The sequence below is a fragment of the Protopterus annectens genome, chromosome 10.part0, assembly GCF_019279795.1.
Source record: "Protopterus annectens isolate FY-2018-M chromosome 10.part0, PAN1.0, whole genome shotgun sequence".
Lineage (NCBI taxonomy): Eukaryota > Metazoa > Chordata > Ceratodontiformes > Protopteridae > Protopterus > Protopterus annectens.
In genome coordinates this window covers 818,358,207-818,382,974 of record NC_056744.1, presented here as the reverse complement: position 1 = coordinate 818,382,974, position 24,768 = coordinate 818,358,207, and the positions used below count along the sequence as shown (strand labels likewise).

General features: G+C 38.4%; 1 protein-coding gene across 5 annotated transcripts in view; it reads left to right on the top strand.

The window, feature by feature from the left end:
- The window catches only part of TBC1D4 (TBC1 domain family member 4), a 2,350,609-nt gene that overhangs the window by 2,311,227 nt on the left and 14,614 nt on the right, over positions 1–24,768 (top strand). For all 5 annotated transcript variants that reach the window (XM_044085628.1, XM_044085627.1, XM_044085626.1 and 2 more), the window contains one exon: positions 461–637. In XM_044085628.1, coding sequence (XP_043941563.1) covers positions 461–637 — 177 coding nt within the window. The remainder of the gene's footprint in view (positions 1–460; positions 638–24,768) is intronic.

The window sequence follows — 24,768 nt, the reverse complement described above, 5'->3', positions numbered from 1 at the left end:
GGCATACTGGCCCAGATGTTGTGCTGTCCTTCGCAGGAGATCCTGCATGTTATGAATACTGCAGTAGTTAAAAGGACATGTACTGTTACTGCAAGATCTTACATAACTTTGCTTTATTCATATTTAATAACCATTATTTTAACACAGAGATTCTGTTGCATTTTTATAGAAACAAAAGATTATTGTACATCACTGAAACAGTTTATATTGAAAGTAAATAAAAACAGTTTGCAAAGCATCAATTGCAGACTTAATAGGATATGTGGAACATGGATAATTTGAAGTATTTTCATGATAAAATTAAACTAAAACATCATACGACTGCTGTCATCATGAATGTGACTTGTCTTCCAAATTAAAAACACATATGAATTTTCTGATCTCTTGCCTTTAAACCCCTGCACATATATGTAGTTACATTTTTTGTTTCGTTTAACTGCATGCTTTTTTTACATGTTAGGTCTTTGAGATGGAAATCTCGAAACAGCTTCATGCCTATGAGGTTGAATACCATGTACTGCAAGATGAGATGCTGGAAGCCACAAGTGTGTCTGATGATATGGAGAGACTGGAGAGACTTGAAAGGGCAAACAGCCAATTGAAGAGGCAAAACATGGATCTTTTGGAGAAACTGCAGGTAACTGCATAATAGACACTGCGTAGACCAGAAATGTCAGTCTCCAGCTGTATGAAGTCAATATTCTGTTGTACTTCATCATACAATTGCATGGTTTCTTCTTTTTCTTTTTAAATCAAGGATTTTTTTCTCTAAAATGCTGTATGTGATCAGTAATGGTGATGGCTTCTTGGCATACCCCTGAAATCTCACTGATTTTATCTGGCATTTGTGTCATGCACCATATAAAATGTGTGTTTTAGGGAGAGGACAGCAAGAATAAAACCATTTTTTTAGAAAATACATCTCCACTTAGCAGTTTTAATAAGTTAGCTTTCTAACTAGTCCTTTTATCCAGTGCTGTCAGGTCACATCTAACTCTTCTAGTGACCCCATGAGCAGCAAGTGCTCTCCACTGTGCTTAGTAGGCATGTAGGGAATGGGAGTAGATTGCCAGATCATTCTTGCATATCACACACACACACGTGCACACACACAACTACAGAAACTTTAGAGCAACCAGTCCACCTACCACAGCTATTTGGAATGTGGGAGGGAGTTACGAGTACCATGAGAAGATCTTCTTGAGTGCATGGAGGACATGCAGAGTCCACACTGAAGTCAGCCCTGCTGAAACCCAAACCTCAAAGCTGTCAATATAAAGTGACATTACTATTCACTGATTCACTCTTCTACACAGTGCCCATTTGTAAAATGTAGTCTGAGACATATTCCGGTTTTATTTTTTTTTTAATCTTTTTCCTTATGTTATGCAACAGCAAGCCATGAAATGTGCTGCCAGGGTGTAAGTTGTCCTAAAATTTGAGTGGTAATGCCTGTAATTTTCAAAGATTACATGACTTAAATTTCAACAGTTTCAACAGTACTATATTGCCTTAGATTCTGTTTTAATGAAGTAACAGATTCACTGTATTTGCAAAGCCACGGCTATTATTATAATATACATATTTGAATCTCAGAATTTCAAGACTGAGCATGCTAAGATTAGGGGTGAAAAGCATTTTGATTGCTGCTTTCTGTAGGACGTTCATCCCTCACCCTTCCTTACTGGAGACTTTACCATTTAAATTCCATTGCTATTATATCCCAGAGCCTCCACTAGTGGGGAGAAAGAACCACCACACAATTGATTGTCATATTTAATCTTTTGGGTAGAATTTTGAGACTCAGATTTAAGTATGGATCTTCATAAATGCAAACCATATAGGAGTAAGGAAGATAAATTTTCATACTTTATTGACATGCATTAAATAAGGAAATAAGGAATGAGAGTGGCACAAAATGCTTCTCCAGTTCAAACCCAATAAATGTACAGCACTTCAGTCCATGACAAGAAAGATGGACTTTCCTTCTGTCCCACTGCCCAGGCGCACAAGGCTCACAGACCTTTAGGTTTTATCCTTCAATGAGATTTAACTCAACATCATCGTTCCTCTGTCTTCTGAACTGCCATTCATTTATTTGATTTCTGGCTGTTTCTCTATGCCATAATGATATCTTCCAAGCTGTGTGGTGACTGTCTTGACCAGAGATAAATATTGTCATCTCTGTTACAACTATCCACATGTATCTGTGAAATTTACTATGTATGTGGGGGACGTAGCCCCCCACTCCTAACTATGTATTGTAACTTCAGGGTCGCGCTACAGCGGGGAAAGTGCATAATGCTTTGAATGTCGTGTGTTGATGTTATGAGTTTCGACCAAATGAGTTTTCGGTGTTTTGAGCTTTAGGTGTTTTGGTCTCTCTGAAAAGTTTGTCGATCATATGAACTTTCGATCATATGAAGTAGACCCATATATATATATATATATATATATATATATATATATATATATATATATATAATATTTTTTGTGACTCAGTAGGTGAAATTTTTAAATTTAAATATAAAAAAACTTTTTTGGATTAATAGGGTTTCTTATTTTTGTAGGAGCATTTCTACAAAGGGAGGGGAATTGCTACATAATTTAGTTGTGATTGGTCATGCTGGATCACATGATTTATGGAACAACTTTTAAATATCTTTTGTATTGGAATGTGTTTTATCTGAAAAAGTTTGCTAATTTATGTCAAACCGGAAGGGCTTCATTAAATATGTTGTCTTTTAATTTATGTCAAACGAAAAGGGCTTCATTAAATATGTTGTCTTTTCTTGGCTGCTGTTCCTTTGGACACCATTTTTTGCTTTTCTTTGTGTTTTTTTGCATGATTACATGTCAACTAAGAAGGGCAAGTTTCAGTGTGGAAGACAGATTCCACATAAGGACTCACACAACCTTTATTTGTTTTGCCTAGGCCCAGACCACTACCATACTCCCTGTGCTATTTGTAAGACGTTTGTACCCAAGACCTTACATAGTCGCTTAGCTTCACTTAAGTTATATCATGAGAATCAGCACCTAAAACATCTCTAACGTAACATGGAAGTTGTGTTGGGCCGACCAAAAAGCCAAGGCCTGATTTACCTGCTGCTTCCTCGGATCCAGACGTCTCTCCCAAGGCCAGTGTTGGCCAGGAGGCCGTTTCAGAGTCAGTAGATGTTCCTTTGATGGATAACGGGGTGGAGGCCACAAAATATTCTACCAGTACATCCTCGAGGGAATCGCAGGTGTCCGACTCAAGCGTAAGGAGGGTGAACCATGGCTCATTGTTACTGAAGGCCCAAGTGGCATTACTCAGATCCTAGTGCGAGAGGATGCTCCTGTCACTCGTCTTCTGCATTTGAATAAGGTGATGAGGCATGGGTGTTTGTTTAAGTAATTTATTACACACAAACACATCAGGATGGATGACAGGAACAGTAAACTTAATGAACTAACTGCTACACTCATACATGCTTTCACTCTGGCTGCTCACTCAGAATAGGAACTGTTGCTTGAATGTGCTCAGTACTTATATGCACATGCCCACTGACTGGAATGCTTCTTATAGGTACATCACACACTCTGATCTACATCCTCCCTCTTTGCTAAGCTGTCTCTCATTGACAGTGAGATTTGAATAAGTATGGAAATTATACAGACAATAATAAACAAAACAAAACAAGATTCATGTCCAGGTTGCCGTGTATCTGGAACTAGGTCTGGAAATGCGACCTGATCTCGTAATGTAATAGTTAGGACTGGCTTTAGCAACAGGGACAGTCACTGGGGAATGTTCTACTTCAGGACTTTCAAGGATATTCTCAGGATCAGGGATAGCTGATGGAATGTCCTGTGGAACAGGACCATTGGACAAGCTAGTCTGAGAATTAGAGTCTTTTTATTACAGGCAAGATGCTGTAACACTGGCTCGGACACCGGTAGTAAACGCTTCTGATTCTGCCTAAATTCCATTCCTTGCGATTCCATGATGTATGATCTTGTTTCTTCACACCAACTTTTCACAAGTCCAATCCGATCAAAACCTTTTGTTGTCTGCATCCTCACTATCTCCCCTTCTTTTAATGGATTGAGAGGTTTGCTGGTCTTATAGTAGGACTTCTAGGACAAACACTTTTTTAGGAGTTGGGTTTTCACTGCTTTGTTGTTTTTAGCACATGGAACCAACAGATTGTTACTGATTGGCAATGTGGTTCTAGTTTGTCTCGACATAAGTCTCTCGGCAGGTGAACCAAGTAGATTATGACAAGGAATGTTTCTGAGATTAAGCAAGTTTAGAAAAACATTGGCATTGTCACATTTGGATCTCTCTAACAGCTGTTTTGTGCTTTGAATAGCATATTCAGCCAAGCTGTTTGACTGCTGGTACTCAGGAATACTCATAATATGAACAAAGTCCCACGTTTCAGCAAATTGTTTGAACTGCTGACTTGTAAACTGTGTGCAGTTGTCAGAAAGGACTTTGTGCGCAATACCACGGACAGAAAAATGTCTCTTCAACTTAGTAATGATGGTATTAGAAGTTAGGTTAAGAAGTAGGTCAATCTCAAACAAATTAGAATAAGAGTCTACTAACACTTACTAATGTTGACCCTTCCACTCGAAGATGTCTGTGGCTACTTTCGACCAAGATAGTTCGGAATTTGGCTTAACTGAAGTGGTTCTTTTTGTTGATGCAGTTTGGTACTATTACATACAGAACAAGAAGAAAGTACTTTCTCATTATCTCTTGACACAGAAAGCCAAAATACTAGGCCTCTCGACCTTCTTTTGGTAGAATCAGTTCCTGGGTGGCCACAGTGCAAGATCTTAATATACTCTTGTTGCAAGGATTTTGGAACAATCACTTTTGGACCTTTCATGATGATACCATTGTCTGACAAAATCTCATCTCTGTAAGGAAAATACTGCTGCATGTCTACTGGTAAACAAAATTGCTTTGAAGCCCATCCTCGACTGATAAAGTTGTTGAACTTCTTGAGAACTGGATGTGAGGCTGTGTGAGTTCTAAGCTCATTAAGACATGCGGAGGAAAAAATTCTCGCTTTCATGACTTCATAGTCAGGTTTCTCATTCTCATGCTGTTCTGTGTTTTTTCTGGGTGATCGGGATAGAGTATCAGCTAGATAAAGAGGTTTGCCTTTTGTGTAAACAAAGTTGCAATTGTACTTTTGCAAGTTGAGCATTATGCATTGCAATCTAGCAAGAGCTGTGTGCATTGGCTTTCTCAAAATAGTGACTAGAGGCTGGTGGTCAGTTTCTATCTGGATAGATCGGCCATGAATATAATCATTGAGTTTTGAACATGCAAACACAATTGCCAGGAGCTCTTTCTCAATCTGGACATACTGCATCTTGGTTTGGGTAAGAGTTCTCGATGCACAGGCTACTGGTCTACCCTCTTGAAGAATGACTGCACCAAGACCAAACTTAGAAGCATCACGGGAAAGAGTTACTGTTTTGTGACTGTCATAGTATCTTAAAGTAGGTGGACTGGCAATTTTCTGTTTCAGGATATCAAATACTCTCTGGTGTTCTGACCAGGACCAGATTACATCTTTACATGTCAGTTCTCTTAGTGGTGCAGATAGTTTACTTAAGTCTGGAATGAATTTGCCTAAATAGCTGACCATGCCAAGAAAACATTGTAAGGCTTGTACATTGTCTGGAGTTGGCATCTCAAGAATTGCTGTTTGCTTAGAAGGATCCAGTCGTAATACTGAACTGGTAAAGAAATGACCCACATAAGTTACTTCTGTTAGCCTGAATTTACATTTTTGAGAATTCAGTTTAAGATTCACTTCATAAGTTCATAGGTGTGTACTAGACTAATGGCCATGGAGCCCAAAACAATTACCCAGGCACCGTGCCACCCAATGTTAGTTCACAGTGCCCTTTCACGAGCTCTTTCCAGAACTTTCTTGAGGTTTCTATCATGTTCGACTTCACCATTGCCTCTTACAAGAATATCATCTAGTATAATAGCACATGGATAGCCAGAAAAAAACATTTGTTCCATCGCATGTTGAAAGACTTCACTGGCAAAATTTATTCCAAATAGTATTCTCAGAAATCGGTACCTTACAAATGGTGTACTGAATGTGGTTAGCAGTGAAGATTTTCAATCAAGCAAAATTTGCCAAAATTAACTTTTTGCATCTAAGACAGAAAAAAACAGTGACATTTGGTATGAGGGCAGCAACTTCCTCGACTGAGCGCATTGTTCTTTTTAATGCTTTGTTCAAGTCTCTTGGATCAATATCATATTCTAATATCATCTCAGCTTCTTTTATGAGCTACTGCCATGGAGGACACCCATTCATTTGGTTCTTCTACTGGGCAAATTACTCCTAGCTGTACCATTCTGTCTAGCTCAGCTCTGAATCTGTTCTGCATAGCTACTCATAGCCGGCCTTAGGCATAGGCCAACTAGGCGGCCGCCTAGGGTGCTGGTCTAGCAGGGGCGCTTTTCCAGTATTTATTTGGTGTAGGTAGACCAGGGTGAGGGCACCGGGTGGTGTGGTTGGGGGGGAGCATTGGAGCCCTTTTGCCTAGGGCACCAGTTGATCTAAGGCCGCTCCTGTAGCTACTGGAACTTTCCGTGCTGGTCTGATGATTGGGCTTACCTCAGGGTCTAACTTCATGGTGTACACATCTGGGAGTTTGCCTAGTTTGTGTTCAAAAATATCAACATACTCAGAAAAAAATAGTCTGGGTGAAATTTCGGCTGTTTTCATACAAGCTTACATGGTGGACTTCCTTACTAAATGAAAGCAGTCCCATTTTCAAACTGTCTGTGAGGTGTAATAATGACTGCATGTGTCTCTTGACTATGCAAAACTGTAAGTCATAGCTGTTCCCAGCAGAGTAACATGAAAGCACTGATGAGCCATCGGTTTGAATCTCTTCACCGCTATACTACCAATGTACATAATTTTCTTCAAGTTTTCTCTTCTTGTACTTCTTATGTGTACATTTACTATGTACTTTTTTTGTGTACTTTTAATTTTTGTACTGAGGAGCTTTTCTTCCCAGGCCTCCACTGACAAAGGGCTCTTCACAGCCCAGTGGACATTTCCCGTTAACATACTAGAAATAAATAAACAAACAAACAACAAGCTTTGCCAAATCAAGTTGTTCTCCAGCTCTTATTGTAGCAAACGTTTCTGCTGACATAACATTGCAGTTTGAACCAGTACCTACTTTGAACTCTACAGGTCTCCAATTAATCCGAATAGCACAAAAGATTTCACTTTTTGCCCATAAATCTACTGCATTGACTGTTTCACCAAGCACAGATACACTACATAAAAAGTAGTGTCGCAGCTTTCTAACTGTTACTCTCCAAGGGAAGTATGGCTCCACATGCTGAATTTCCCTCAGCTTATGAGTGTTAATGCACTCAGATGGCACAGGCTTGGTAGGTTTGAATTTTGTTGCTGGGTGTAACACCTAGTGCTTTCACTAGGTGTCAACCTTGTGGTGAGCCAGAACAAACTCCCTCTCCCGCTCTCAGAGTATGCAAGCTGACAGTGGCCATTTCTCTTATCTTCTCTGGCCAGCTCCTACATTTGGGTCTCCTGCACACTAATTATGCCTTTATCCCTCTATGCAGCTGAGCTGGCTACTCATACCTATCTATATATTGTATCTGTGAATCAGTTCTAGGTAGGCAAACCATTGTTTTTGGTATACTGTTTCACTTGCCGGGAGAAAGGTTTCCCGTGCAGAAACTGTAGGATGGAGCTTTTCTGAGGAACCTGAAGGCATTCACTCCATGGGGTGTCTTAAGTTTGTCATCACTTAATTTTTTTTTAAGACGAGGACTATTGCACTTTTGATTCTTATCAACCTCCCAGAAACAAACGTGTGATGGCTTTTGAACAAACTATATTAAAGGGACCTAATTTTAATTTACAGTAAGAGCACTGTTCATCATAATTTCACTTTTAGAGAAAGGCTAACAGTTGACTGTTTAAGCAGAAATACTGACATAGTGATTAATTCTGCTGATAAGGGAGGTGCTGTTGTGCTGTTGTGATAGAGGATTCTTATGAATACCAACAGGAGGTTCTTACCCAACTAATTACCCAATGCCAAAAAATGTGTCGTCATCCCCTTTGGGAAAAACTCAGTTCCCACTAATTATCACATCGATGGGAGCCCACTGAAGGTGTTATAAGAGATCTGGAGACACAGGTTGACAGCAACCTCTCCTTCGGCCACCACATTGCCACTGCGGTCAGAAAGTCCTTCAGTCTGGCACATCTCATTACCAAGGGTTTTGCATCCAGGAAGAAAGAGGTCATCATCTCTCTCTATTCTTCCCTCATTAGGCCAGTCGTCGAGTATAATGCCCCATTTGGCATGTACCTCACCAGACACATGCAACAGCTGGAAAGGCCGCAAAAGTACCTCTAGATTTATTAATAGAGGTTTTGATACTAAAATATTACATCAGGCTTAGGATAATACTAAGAATAAGTCAAGGGCCGAATTATTAAAATATCAAGATAAGAATGACCACGTTTATGGTGGGTGAAAACTAAGGTTGGTTACCACCTTTAGGAGCAATATTAGTTCTTTTTGCTAGATTGTTGACAATCATTAGTTTATTTTACAGATGTACAGATTTGTTGGAAATTCTCCCTGACAAATGTTCTTGTTCTTATAAACATGGTTAGACTATATAGAAATTATTTCAGTCACTACAAAAGAGGGTTGAATGTAGTGCGTGAAGTACAAACTACTTTGGATGGCGATGTTTTAAAGGGGTCTTTCCCTTGTGCTGCATGTACAGGGTGTGCTGTTACATTTAAAAGTAAATTCAAAAAGGTACAGGACGGCAACACACGAGTCCTCAGCTGGAACAGGAATCCTTTAATGCAGAAATAATGATACACAAGATACTGTACATCCAAAAACAACAAGTAATGCAATAGCAGTGTTAAGCACTTTCATCTGCAATAAGCAGACTTCATCAGAACTGCTGTTATCCCTCTTCCCATTGCATTTGTACATCTCCTTTGGCGCCAAAAACTTTTTTAAAAATGTTAATAGATAATTAAAGCTGTATTAACACTATATACGGCTTCTAGTCTCATAAACCTATGAGATTGTACAATAATTGCTGTGATTGTATTATAAATACAATTTTACTTAACACTTATAAATATATATTGTATTTTATAAAAAATATAAATGTAAAAAACATATATATATATATATATATATATATATATATATATATAAATAACATTATAAAACAAATGATGTACCAACATCCATATTCAATAAAATTTGTGTAAAATGTACATTTATAATAGCAATATATATTACATTTGCTTAAATGTATAAGCCATATATAAAAAATGTTAATTTGATAATATATTTGAAAATATATACGTAAACACACATGTATGTATATATAAAAAATGTATAAAATATAAATACAAATACATGTGTAGTCTGCATAGGGCATTTTTGTTGTCTCCTTTTCTAATGCTGTACATATGATCATATATTCGACGTTTGAACTGTCTCTCCGTCTTTCCGATGTAAAAGGCAGGACATGCTTCACAGAAGGCTAAATATACCACAAATTTGGTATTGCAACTACCACCTACTCCTTTTATAAATGTTTTATTGACATTCCTCAGTCTCACACCATCACTTTCACATATATACTTGCATTGATTGCAAGCACCGCATTTTGCAGTTGCTTTGTTCAAGGTATTGTTTTGTTTTCCTGTCTCAATCAACCTTTTTATATTGGGTGCCGTTTTATAAACTATTCGAGGATAATTCCCCACCCTTTGTACTAAATGATCATCCATAATGATCAAATTCCAATGATCCCTGATTATATTGTAAAATGCCCTATGCAGACATATTATTAAGAACGGTGAAACTCACAGATTTAAATTTATTATTATAGACCATGTTGCATTTACACTTAGAGGGGGTAATATCAAAAATCTATTAGCTCAGAAAGAGAGTAAGTGGCAAATTCTCACAGATGCAGTAAGAGCACCTGGTATTAATGATTTCATCAGCATTAAGCCATTTCTTATTTCCCCTTAGATCTTCATGGTTTTAGAATAGATGATTTAAATTAGCCTTGTTGCATTGTTCAACTACACACGTATTTATATTTATATTTATATTTTATACATTTTTTTATATATACATACATGTGTGTTTACGTATATATTTTCAAATATATTATCAAATTAACATTTTTTATATATGGCTTATACATTTAAGCAAATGTAATATATATTGCTATTATAAATGTACATTTTTTTACACAAATTTTATTGAATATAGATGTTGGTACATCATTTGTTTTATAATGTTATTTATATATATATATATATATGTTTTTTACATTTATATTTTTTATAAAATACAATATATATTTATAAGTGTTAAGTAAAATTGTATTTATAATACAATCACAGCAGTTATTGTACAATCTCATAGGTTTATGAGACTAAAAGCCGTACATAGTGTTAATACAGCTTTAATTATCTATTAACATTTTAAAAAAAGTTTTTGGTGCCAAAGGAGATGTACAAATGCAATGGGAAGAGGGATAACAGCAGTTCTGATGAAGTCTGCTTATTGCAGATGAAAGCGCTTAACACTGCTATTGCATTACTTGTTGTTTTTGGATGTACCGTATCTTGTGTATCATTATTTCTGCATTAAAGGATTCCTGTTCCAGCTGAGGACTCGTGTGTTGCCGTCCTGTACCTTTTTGGATTTTATCAGTACTAGTGCTTTTTGGATTCTTCACATTTAAAAGTAAGGAATTTACATCAGTGAACACTCTTAGAGTTTATGAAATTAAAACTGCTATTACTTGTAATTCATGATGGACTATATACTTAGCAACATGTTCTTGTTCTGCTTTCTATGTTGGAAAGACTGCTCGATTTTTTAAAACACATGTATTTGAGCATCTTAGTGACATTAGATGTCAGCATGAATCTTATTTAAGCATCCTAGCACCCAGTTTTGTTTATATTTGAGCATCTTAGTGACATTAGATGTCAGCATGAATCTTATTTAAGCATCCTAGCACCCAGTTTTGTTTTTATTTGAGCATCTTAGTGACATTAGATGTCAGCATGAATCTTATTTAAGCATCCTAGCACCCAGTTTTGTTTTTGCGTATTGACAAAATTATGCTTAGTGGTCCAGATAAATGGAAGAACACGCTTAGTGTGAAGGAATGTTTTTTGGATTGTGAAACTAGGAGCTTTATTTTCTCCTGGTTTGAATGAGTATTAGTTTAAGTTTTATATTTATATATGAGTATGTGTCTTTAAATGTGAGTCCAAGGAATTGTGATGTCATCTTCAAGGAAGTGATAAGTAACTGCTGAACATTTGAATTTTATTACCATACTGAGGAAGGCTATTGCCAAAACCGGTATATGTTTTTTTTTTTTTTTAAACTGACTAAATAAAGAGTAAATTGTTGGTTTGGGTTTGGAGAGTGCTGGCCTTTGTTTTTTTTTTTTTTTTTTTTTTTCCTGTTGCTAAATTACTTTCATTTCCATGTAATCTGTGAGGAAAGAATCCAGGTGCAGGATTCTGGCTGTCTAAGTTACTAATGGCCTTAGTTTGGCAAGGAATATGGGCGTAGATAGAGAAGTAAGCATGGGTGACTTCTGGTCAGGAACCAGAATGGGGGAAGAGATTTATGTGAGTGGGAAATAACTGCTTTAGTACCCTTGGTAGATAAGTTGCTTAAATTAAGCAAGAAGGTGCATATAGCATGCATAGGGCAGAGGGTCAAAAACTGAATGTCTGTTTATGTAAGTAAGACATGTTAACCTGCACCAGTGATACAGTGCCGTTGCTGTTCAATGTAGGCAGGTGGGAATGGGTATGTAAATCCCTGCGACAGGGGTAGTATGAGAGCACGGGGGGAGAGGGCATGCATGTTACCTAAATTTGTTGCTAGAGACCAGGGAAACCAGAGTGCAGTGCCTTTTGTAAGTGGGCAGAGTATTTTGCTGACGTCAACCCTTTGCAGAAATAAGGTGAGGTTCAGCTCTGACACCCATTTCATGTGTGGTCCACAGGTTACCACTGGCAGGAGCAGGGGGCAGGACTTATGGAACAAAACCTTGACAGAGAGATATGTAAACTAACTCACAATTGCAGCTACATAGAAGAGCTATAAAAATGGCAAAACATACAGTTATCCTGTATGCAATGTAAAGTTAATAAAAACATTCAATAGTTTCAGGTTAGCAAATGGTAGAGTACAAGAGAGAGGAAGGTTAAGTAGGAAAAGTAGTAGAAGACGACAGACAAGTGGTATTGCGTAAAAGTAATTGGTGGCTGAATGGGGTTTAGTAAGGGGAGGGAGAAGGGGTGATGATGTATGGTTGGATGAGGAGGGAAGCGAAGTATAGATAGAGGAGGTTTTGGGAAGGTGGGGGAGGTGTGTTGGGCATTTTTAGCATTAGTATTGAGGTGGTGAGAAGTGTTGAGGGTGTTGGTGATAGCTTTGACTACATTTGGATGAGGATGACAGAATTACGTAATGTGGAGTGTTTAAGGAGGTGTTATGGGAAGGACTGCCAGGAGGAGGGGAAGTAACTGAAAAGGCATGCCTGGTGGACTGGTGAAACAATTTTGGATTTTTATTTTATTTTTTATTTTGTGCCCACGGTGGTGTAGCAGTAGCGTTGTTGCCTCACAGCAAGAGGTTCTCCCGTTCGATTCTCAGCTAGTGTTCGGGGAGTGCCTTCTGTGTGGAGTCTGCATGTCCTGCCCGTGGGTTGAGTGGCGTTCTGAAAGACATGTGAATGGGCGTGCCTTCGTTGAAGGTTGGACGTCGAGCTGGCAACTCGGCACCATAAAAATCTACTGCCAATCATTAGCGGACTAGAGTTCCGCTGTGGCGACCCCTAACCGGAAAAGCCAAAAGACAACAACAACATTTTATTTTTTTATTTTCCATTTGTTAACCGGGCTAGTCCAACTGGATATATTTCCATTTTTAGCAGAGGCCCGGGGAGAAAAGCTCCAAAAGTAACATAAAAAAAAAAGTTTCACATTACAATTATGAAAGAAAAATTATGTTTAAAATAACAAAGTATTTGCTAGTCAAAAATAATTCATTTTTATTTGAGCAACACAACATAAGGATTTTCTACATTAATATAAATGAAAAATATGTTAAAAAAATTAAAAGAGTATTAGCTAAAGAGATAATACTATTTATGACACTAATATCTAAAAGGATAAGACACACATTCATAAAGATATATGAGCTAGCTTACAGTACATACACAATTTCATTCATCTCAGTTCCTAGTTGTAAGAATAAGTTAAGACAGTTATTACTTTCTAAGGAGAGAAAAAGTAATTAATTAGCGGAGGAGGCAGTAAAAGAGATAGGGCAATAGCTAAAGCAGATAATTAGTCAGGGTAGCAGCAAGGACATAACCATTTTGCTTTAAGATGTTTCTTGAGATTTTGTTTGAAGAGTGGTAAGGAGGGTAGTAAAGTTAGATCTGTTGGTAACAGGTTCCAATATTTTCCAATGGTATTAGAAAACAAGGAGTCACCTGCCAAGTTATTGGGCTTGCTTATGGTAGCCAGTAGTTTGGTGCAAGAGCGTAAGGAATTGAGGTTTGTATAGGGGGTAATAAGGTTAGAAAGTATAGGTGTGTTGTTAGGTTGGTAGAATATCCTATGGACAATGGTAAGTTGGGAAAGTATCAAGATGTTTTTTAATTCGAGCCAGTCTACCTGCTGTAGGTTCAGACAGTGGTGCGTTCTAAATGGGTTCCCAGTGGCAAATCTGGCAATATTGTTATAGGAGTTGGCTAGTTTAGCAAGATTGTTTTTCTTTTGGTTAGTATAAATGGGGAAAGAATAGAGTAGATTTAAGATTAGATGAGAGTGGGCAATTGTAGTTCTGGCTGTTGGTGTTAAGAAGCATTTTATTCTGTATAGGGAGCCCAATTTTCTATTTACAGTTTTAATAGTGTTATTTATGTGGTTATCAAAGGTAAGGTTACTGTCAGTTATGATTCCTACCAGTTTGGTGGGAGAGTCAGGGGTTATAAGTGTGCCATTATTCGATTTGATAGAGAGATTTACAGGGGGGGACTTACTGTTAGGTGTGAAAGTAGGAGTTTGTTTTTTTTAGTGTTCAAAAGGAGGCAGCATTTTAAGAACCAGGTCTCTACTGTGTTAAATACTGTCTGGGTTAGAGATTGTAGTTTGGATGTGGAGTTGGCCGAGCATATAAGCGTGGAATCATCTGCATATTGTATGCAGGTAGCTTGAGGGATTGCTAAGTGTAGGTCGTTGATGAATAAAGAGAATAAAAGTGGACCTAGAATGGAGCTCTGTGGGGCTCCTAGGGAGACTGGCAGGAGGGCAGATAGATTATTCTCCCAGAGGACTGCTTGTTGCCTGTTGGTAAGGTAGGATGTGAACCAGAGAACAGCCTTGGAGTCTAGAGAAAGTGATTCAAAAGTTTTTAAGAGTAGGGGGTGGTTGACCATATCAAAAGCTTTTGACAGATCAATAAAGAGGGCTGATGAGAGGATGTTGTTATTACGGTTTTTATGAAGTCGGTCAAAGATAGGAGAGCTGTGGTGGTACTATGGAATGACCTGAAGCCATACTGACAGTTAGCTAGTATATTGTGTAGGGTTAAGTGGTTAATTAGTTGATGGTGAATGCATTTCTCCATAACTTGATAATTTGTGAGAGTTAAGGCAGTTTGAGATGACGTAAAGTATATGAGAATGTTTCTTGCATGGAATTATCTGATAGTGGAGTGAAAGATTGCTGAGAACATAATTTGAAGAGTTTAGTACCAAGCATGAAGTCAGTATTTTGCTTAACTGGGACCAATTTTGCTTTTTCTAGAGTGAAGCAGTGGTGCTTTTTTGGTGGAGAACCAGTAATGAAATGACAAAGTTGGAAGTGGATTGGAGAGTTGGAGAGTGGTGCTTTCATGTGTGGAGACAGAGGCAAGGATGGGGAGTCCATATTCTGGATGTGTTAGGAGCAGAGCCAGAGAGAAAGCGCAACTTTTTTTTTTTTTTTTAACCACAAGACGAGTGTGTGTATTTTTGCTCTATCTTTTTCAGTGTTGTTGTTAAAGTTTAACAGTTAATTGAGCTAGAAGTCTAGGTATTTGAACAAGATTCTGGTTTCATTGGCAGAGTTATTTAGGTCAGAAATGACAAGGATTTTAGGCTATTCAACAAGTCTCTGTGAGGTGCTAAATTGCATTGTTTTAGCTTTAGAGGGCTTCAGTGTAAGACTTTATTGGATTAGCCAGTTTTGAAATTGATGCAAGTATGGCTGTTTTTATTACAGTGTGGGATGGACCGGCTATATAGATGGCTGTATCATCTGCGTATAGAAGTTGAGGAAGTTGTGCAAGGTCAAAAGGTAGTTTAATGACGACTGAGAAGAGTAAAGGGGAAAGAATGGAGTCTTGAGGGTTGTATCAGAAATGGTGTTTCCTGTTTGAGCCTTAACATGCCTGTTTTCCAGGAAGGTTTTGAACCAGGGTAGGGAGTCAAAGCTGATACCAACTTCTGTGAGTTGGTCCAAAAGGAGATGGTGGTCAAAGAGATTGACGGCTTTTGTTAGGTCAATGACAAGTATTCCAGTAATGTTCCCATTATCTTTGTGTTTAGTAGGGTATTATCTATTAGTGTCCAGAGGGCAGTCATTGTGCTGTGGCTTGTCCAAAAGCCATGCTGTTTTTGTGAGAGAAAATTATATTGCTGGATGTATTTGGAGAGTTGAGTGCAGACTATTTTTTTTCAGAATTTTCCTTAGACTGGGGAGGATGGAGATTGGGCAAAAGTGGGGAAAATGTGTAGGGTTGTATTGTTTACAGAGCTGCTGTTTTTCAGATGGGAGGCATGATGTTTTTGGAGATACAGACATTATAGATATGGGTTGGAGGTGAGGGTTGTGATCCCTGTAGTGACTGATAAACCATAAAAAGTGGGCTATCTGAACCTGGGGAGTGTCAGTTTGGATATTGTTAAGAGCAGATTATATATTTTTAGGTTCTGAGTGTCTAAAGTAGAATGGGGGTTGAAAGGAGGGAAGTGAAGGGGGGTTAGAGGGGTGATGGCTTGGAGGATGTATGTGGAGGGATAGCTTGCTGATTTTCTGGAAGAAGTCTGTTGGAGTTAAGTCACATTTGCTGCATTTTCTAATGGGTGGAGAGTTGGAATCTTCCTGGGACTTATATCCTGTAAGTAATTTGGCCTATTACGAGAAATGCTTTGAGTGTAGGAGATGGGCTTGTTTATATTTGAACAGGAAGGATTTGTGTCTTTGAATTGATTGTTTAGATAAAGTACTGAGGGAAATAAATTGGGAATGATTCTTGGTAGTTGGGATAGATTTTTGTTGTTGCCAGGATTCATCCCTGCACTTTGAGATGTTTCACTTCTTTGGTAAACCAATCTGGCTTATGAGGTTTAAGTCATCTGTATATTTCTGGGAAGAAATGATCTTGTAGCTGGAGGAGGGTTGTAGGTAGGATATCAGAGGCAGTATTTGGGTCTTCTTCTGTGAGGATGAGTGACTGGGACAGTGAGGAAAGTCAATTTTGAGCATAGTTTATGATGATGTTTGAATATGATCTGAACATTTTAGGTTTGGTGGGGCACTTATGCAATGGTTGGTAATGGTCAAATTGATGGATCAGTGTCCACTGAAGGATGGGGATGGACAGTGATGTTGACAGTGACCTTCTGCTAGGGAGACCCTTTTATCTTCTCCAGCTGCAGGTGATGTCCTCCGGGCACTTTCTTCTTGCAGCGCATATGCCCAGCAGTCCAATGTGTTGGCAGACAGGCTCAGCAGATCTATCCTGAGCCCCCACAAGTGGTCCCTGAACCAGATTTTCGACAGTTGGGGTCTCCCTTGCTGCGATCTGTTTGCCTCCCCAGTCAATCACAAATGCAGCAAATGTTTTGCCCTGATCCCCCACAGGGAGAGTCTCCCAGGAATGCTGTGGTCCACGATTGGCCACTGGGTCTTCTGTACACCTATCCTCCAGCTCCCCTCATTCCCAAATTCTTACAGAAAGCCCGTTGTCTGAAGACTCATCTCATCCTCATTGCCCCCTTCTGCCCTCATCAGATGTGGTTCTCCCTTCTTTGGTCTCATCTAAAATATCCACCTTGGATATTAGATCCAGCCCAGGATCTCATTTCCCATCCCTGGGGGCTTCCTCTTTCCAACCTTCAGTCCCTTCGGCTGATAGCTTGGTACCTCCAGTTCCAATGATTGTCAGCCAGCTTAATCTACCTTGTCCTGTGAAGGACATTATCTTATTCTCCCAAAAGCCTTCTACTAAAAAGGTTTATTCCAGCAAATGGAGGAGATTCTCTCTGTGAGCTCATCAGCGTAACATAGATCCATTCTTAGCCTCTATTCCTGACATTTTGTTGTTCCTTTCCTCTCTTTTTCATTGAGGGGGCTAGCTTCTCAATGATTAAACTTCAGTTGGCGGTTATGTCCAACTTCCACTTAAGTGAAAGACCCACATTTTCTTCTAGGCTGTGCAAGGCCTTTCTTAAGGGAGTTTTCTTGCTCAGGCCTCCTTTCAAAGATCCTTTACCTCCTTGAGATCTTACTTTGGTGTTGCAGTCCCTGACACAACCTCCCTTTGAGCCTGAGGCTGTGTGATATTAAGTTTCTGTCTTGGAAGACGGCATTTTTGGTGGCTATTACCTCAGCTAAGAGGGTTTTTGAATTGCAGGCTCTTTGCATCAAAGCCCCCTTCATGGTTTTTCACAAGAATAGGGTATCTCTCAGTCCCTCATTCATTCCTAAAGTAGCCTCAAAGGCTAATCTTAGTCAGTTTAACTAACCGTCTTCTTTGCCAGTTTTTCGAACAAAGGGGAGTACAAACTGCATTGCCTAGAAGTGCATAGCAGCTATGTTTGTATTTGAAGAAAACTGAAAATTTTCGAAAATCAGATCAACTTTTCGTGGCATTCTCTCAGGCCAGGAAAGGTCAGGCCATTTCCAAGGTTTCTATATCTCGTTGGATCGCTTGTAGTATAGCTCACATTTATGAAAGCCATCACATTGAACTTCCCAGGCCAGTTAAAGCCCATTCTACTAAGTCGGTGCCCACCTCTATGGCCTTTTGGGCAAGGTCTTCCTTGGATGACATTTGTGCTGCTGCTACTTGGTCAAATCCCCATACCTTTGTAACACATTACAAACTGGCCTTGGTGTCCAGGGGTACAGCTTAATTTGGTTCTTTGCTCTGGCATGTCCTTTCTTGAGACCTCCCAGGGTTGTGGATAGCTGGGGACTCTGACCCATCCGTGATCAATAATGACACAGAGAGCATCAGATAAAGAGTTATGTACTTACCATAACTTGGAATCTGTGCTATCCAGTGTCATTATTCATCTCCCCCCCCTCCTTCTGGTGACCAGGGAGTCATGGAGTAATAGTGTTGTAGTATTCCTGTTTCTTATTGTGGACAGTTTCACTGTCCTTGTTTCTATCTAGCAAACTTGATCTGAGGATTATGGATAGCAGGGGATCTTGTGAGGGGAGGAGCTTGAGCTCAGAAGCTGTCACTTGCACTGCCATCTCGGATCCAAGGATGGATCTAAGACCCATCCGTGATGAATAATGACACTGGGTAGCACAGATTCCAAGTTATGGTAAGTGCACAATACTTTTTTTCAGTGAAGACCAAATAATCTGAAAGATGATTAGTCCAAGAGGATATAGACATGTTCTGGTAAATATTTGGATCAGTATCAAGTACACAAGAGAGAGGCAGTAAAGATAAGACCATTTTCATGACATTTTTAAAGCTGATAGGATCAATCTCAACCCAGATAAAAGCTGGTAGCTTATAAGCTTGGAGGTAACAATATTTAATTTATGTATATTGGTATTTACAAAAGAAATAATGGATGTTTTAATAAGCTGGGCATTTCATTTGCACTAGCAACTTTAGCAAATATTGTGAAGACTATTGAGAGTTAATGGCATTGTTTCCTATTGAAGGACAACACTGTCATTCCAAAAATTATGTTCATAAGAGAAACAGTTTTAATCCTTATTTATACATTCTAGATATTTCAAAATTTAAGTGATACAAGATCTTTTTTAAGCTTAACTGTCCAGTAGAAGTAAGCTGTTAAGGAGCTTATGACTAACAGAAACCTGTCTTATTTGAGAACAGGTAAAGGGGGAAGGGGTGATAATAATGAACGTAGAATATTAGCATACTGGTATATTTAATTTTTTTGGCTGAAGTGTCTTTCAATTAAATGTTTACTATCTATGAAAAGGTGGGCAGTAACTTAATTTGTTCTCTGATGGCATGGATTGACACAGATACTTTGGAATTTTTGAAAAGTAGACATACAAAGATATGTGTACTATTTTGTATACCAGATTTCATAAAGACCATACCACTAGTCCATTTTGCAGATAGTAGCTGCTGATGTTTCAAGAATGGAACTGCTACAGCAAACAGGAAATTCATCCCTGGTCTGGCACCTATGTCTCTAATGTTCACAGGCTGCCTGTAAAGGGTGTGTCTGCAAAACCTCTGCTTATACTTATCAAAGGCACCAGAACTTATCAGAGATTTGGGATGCATGCCTAGGCTTAAAAAAAAAAACCCTTGCAGTTGTTAGCCTAATGCACACCTATGAATCTATACATAGACATAAAATTGAACAATTTATTTCAAATAATTCACTCTCATGTTAAAGACTCATGGCATTTTCAGAAGGAATTGGATAGTGTTCATTCAAAACAGTTTATTCATGTTAGCTAAAGGTGGAGGGTATAGAAATGACAGTTTCTTTCTTTGATGTACATCGCAAGGGCTTTTACATTATTGGTGTTTTATTGGAAATTGTGTTATCCAATAGATTTTATATGTTTGATGGAAGATACTTTGTTGAAATGAAAGAAGCTGTGATGTAGGTTGCCATAGCCCCTGCATTCATTAATTTGATTTTTAGGCAGTGGAAGTCAAAATGTTCTGTTTCGGGATCTAATGTTATACAAATGCTACACATTTATTTATTTATTTTTATCTTGGAGAGGGTACAGAGTAACAATAGTAGGAATTTTTAATAGAAGATAATACAAACATTTGACAGTATCTGTGTTAATGAAAACTATTATAATTATTTAGATGCGAGAATAACAAGAGTATTTATAGAAAATAGATCTTCGTGAACAATTACTTAGCACATATTGTCACCCCTTGAAGTTGAATACTGTAGTTAAAAGTCAATTTATTCATCTATCTATATTGACACGTGAACTTGAACTGTTTGTTGCAGAAGTTGAGTATTTGATAGAACTGTTTGTGGAGAGGGCTTCCCAAAGGCTATGTTTGAATCGATAGCTGAAAATGTGGTGGTAGAAAGGGAAACTGTACTTATATCTGTCCTAAAGAATCATGCTAACAGTGTTTCAATTGATATGAGTAATACCAATGTGAATTATGCACATGCATTTGGATCAGCTTCTTCTTTAGATGAGTATGAAGTGAAGAAAAGTATTAAAAACATCTGGAAGAACATTTTGGGGAATACAGACCTTAAAAAATTGGAGGGAGAGACACTACCTCTAGGATTCAAATAACTCCATTCCATGCATGCTGAATGACCAACACGGGTAGATCATTTAGCCTGAAGTAGAAAAATTACATTTCCACAGCATGGGAAGACCACACAGTGAAACACCTCATTAGTAGCTCATTACCATGTCTCAGAATCTACCACTGAGCTGTTAGACCTAACCATGCTAGTGTTTTCCCTAGCAGCTCATGTATCATGTTAGCAAAGCCCCTCAACACACACATACATGCGCATACCCTTTCAGACACACACACACACACACACACACACACACACACACACACACACACACACACACACACACACACACACACACACACACACAAAGCTCCTCTCACTCATTCACACTCACAGAAATGTGACCACCCCACAGTTTTTTTCAAGCCCTTACAGACATTCATCATGCTGTTTTTGCTGCACTCCCACTGGGTCTCTGATGAGATTTGCTTGGCAACTATAATTGCGAACAGAACTCCCCCAAGACTAAATGAAAATATTAATAATAAAAACTTGCTTAAAATATGATTTTTAAAACTGATTTTGGTTCCCATATATGTCCCTACGCACACTTTCCGGTACTTTTTAACATTTTTAGATTTAATATTATTAACCAATATGTGCTGTTATGCATAAACCTCATAATCAACCAGTTAGCCAGACTATTTTTTTTTTTTGGTGTTAAAACTTTGCAAAAGATTTTTTTCCTTTCCAAGTATCCAACTGATTTTGATTTACATTCAATTCATTGGTGATGTCTAACCATTTGGCTTTTTTGATTGTTATTTAACTGGGGCAGGTGAAATTGTTCTTTGCATTCTGAGTAAGGCTCCTAATCAACTTTAAAAGCTTTTCAGGAAATGAAAAAGCTTCCATTGCCCTACTCATAAAGTCCCAGTTTACTCTCTCAGATGTTTTCTCTGCATCAAGACCCACCAACAACAATGTATTTTCTTACATTCTGCTTCCCTCAGGATCATCATTGTTCTGTTAATGTTGTCAACTGTTTGTCTGCCCTCCACAAAACCACATTGGTCCATATGTATCAATTTTGGCATTACTTTTTCCATTCTTTTAGCCATTATAGACATGAGCACTTTATAATCATGGTTTAATATTGAAGTAGGCCTGTATGAAGCTGGATGTGATGGACCTTTACCCGCTTTAGGTATTACAGCTACCACTGCTTTGTCCAGGATTTTGGCACTTCTCGTCCACTTAAAATACTGTTAAACAGAACCTTCTGGGTCTTTTTGAGTTTTTTCCCTCCTAGCTTCCAAACATCCACAGGAATACTATCTATTGTTGGGGACTTTTCTGTATATTGGTTATACATCACAATGTTTATTTCATCTCCTCCTATCCTTATCATTAGTAATTGAGCCTTATCTACATCTAACCTTGGCATATTTAATTCTTCCATAAACATTTCCATTTGTATCTTTTCTTGATTTCCATATTTCTGTGCTTTATACAGACTTTCATAGAATTTCTGAAATATTTCTAATAGTTCTACAGGATCTCTTGTTACCTTCCCTGTTATAGGCTCCCTGAGCTTGGCAACAGCCCTTTCTATTTTCTGTTGCCTGAGTCGTTGTGGTGAAAGATTTGTGGTCTAGTGTTATTATCAAAAAAAGTTGCTTAACAGCAGTCTTTCTACACGTTATTGAGGTAAACCCTTATTTTCTGTTTAGCATTCTGCAGTTGATTCTCTTCTTGTTCTGTGAGATTCCCCCAATTCTGCAATACTTAACATTTGTCAGTCCCTCTAAATAATTCTTACTTCTTAACCATAGCTCCCTTTCCTTTATTTCTACACCTATTTTTAAACTCCACCTTAATTTTATCCCCCACTCTGTAGCTGTATTTTCAGAAGTAATTTCTATCCTCTCGAATAGCTCCTGAATAATCTTCAATACCCATTCCTTAAATTACTCTCTTTTTAACAGATAGGTGGGAAAGTGCCAGTGTCTCATTTTTATTTCATTACCCTGTATTTTTCAGTTATTATTGGTGCATGATCTGAAATAGTTATTGGGTGTGTATCAAGACCTTCATTTAAATGCACGTTCCTGTGAAATGTAAATTCTGTCTAGCCTAGCCCAGTTTTTATATCTTGGAGAATAATATGTAAATTCACTCTGAACTCCTGCTACTGAATTCACATCTTTCTTGCTAAATATTCTTATATGTTTCTTCAAAAATCTTCCCTCCTTTGTTATACTTTCCCTTTTGGGCCCCCAGACACATCTTCACTGCTGCAAATCAAGTTTCATTCTTCACCTATAAGTAGTATTCCTCCAATAGTTTTTCTTAGTTTTTGATGTGAATAAGAGACTGTTCATTTTTTCAATCTACATTGAGTGCACTGCTGTGGCTTTTGAAGTGCTTGGGAATCCTGTGCCTTGTGTTTCGCCTATTACTTTTCATTACTTATTTTTTGCTGTTTGTAAGGAATAACAGTGACAGTTTTGGTTTAGTTGCAGCCTGAAAACCTTTCTTTCTGAAATTCACTTATTCATTTCTTTCCAACTGTGTCTCCTGTAACATAGCTGTTGGCACTATACATTTTTAATATAGTTCACTATTCATTCTTTTTTGTATTTATCTGTGAGACCATTTAAAGGCATTACAGAATGTGTCATTGTATTAAAAAATTATTATTTCCACCACACCTTTTTTGGTAAATGCCTAGTTCCAGCTTTTGTGTTACATGCATACACTCTTTGGCAGGTTGAACCTTTATATATTTGTTGTTGTCATATACATTTGGCCCTATGTCACATCTTACAAAACTTTTTGTTCTATTGAAAGCCTTCAGGCAAAAAAAAAAATCTCCAATACCTCCTTAAAACCTGTTCATTTAATACTAACACACAATATTGAAGTTTTACCATCCATATAGGAAGAAATGTCCCAAACTGACAGCCACACTCACAGATCCTCAAAGATCTTAAATCCTAAGTAAGCACTGAGATTAGTCACCGTGTTTAGGATAATGAGCATAATTGGTGAATGAATGATGTTTTTTGTTTCTCCTCATTTTCTCCCAACCAACAGCAGCTTTTGCAGGACCCACACATTGTCAAGGATGATTAAGAGCCTCCTGCTGTTGTAGGTATTTTGGGTGTGTAAAGCCATTTGTAATGTTAGTTTTAGTGGAGAGAATACCATCAGCAGGATTTAATTACATCAAAGACACTATGTCAGTCGTAAAACAGTTAATGAAACTATGAAGCCTGCTACTTGACAAGACACTGTTCGTACAGCCAGAGATATTCTTCTATTCATCTGTTGCAGGATTCCTGACATAAGGGAGTTGCCTGCCAAGGAGACAACCTGACGTCTGTCAGTATATCAAAGTCTTCTACTATCTAGGGTGCAATGTACGTCTGACATAGGCCAGTAGTAGATGTCGGCCATAAAAATGACGTACGCGTGCACCACCTTCAGAACTTCTTTGCTGCCAGTCGGATCGTCAGTCATGGACTTGACTGTGCTGTCGAAATTGCTTTCTAAACTAAGATAAGTGCCCAGTTGGGGAACTCTTTTTTGTCTTTCTGCTACCTTGTCTTTTATTGAGGTTAATGTCATCCAGGAAACGGAAGTATGATTGTGGAAGACAGATTCCACGCAAGGATAGTCATTCCCAGTGCCTCTTTTGCCTTGGACCCTAGCACGACCAAAAAAACTGCTCCATTTGTCAGTATTTTGTACCTAAATTCCTTTGAAGTCAGTTATTCTCCTTATGATCTACCTTTTAAACCAGTGTCTTAAGTTTTTATCCAAGAACGCGATGTAATCCTCCTCAGACCCGATGACTGAGCCTGCTAAGCATGAGGCCAAAACACATAGGCCCAAAGCCGAAGCTGCACCTCTCGATTCAGACATCTATCCTGAAGCACATGAGAGCTCGGAGGCACATGCCGCCATGGATCCAGAACTACAAGCCAAACCCATTTTCCAGGCCACCTTGGAACTGGCCGTCCAGAGAGGCTACTCGGGCATCTACCGATGTCCAGGGGTAGCCCAGGCTTATTGTGTCTGAAGATCCCAGGGGGCTGACCCAAATAGTTGTTAGGGAAGACGTC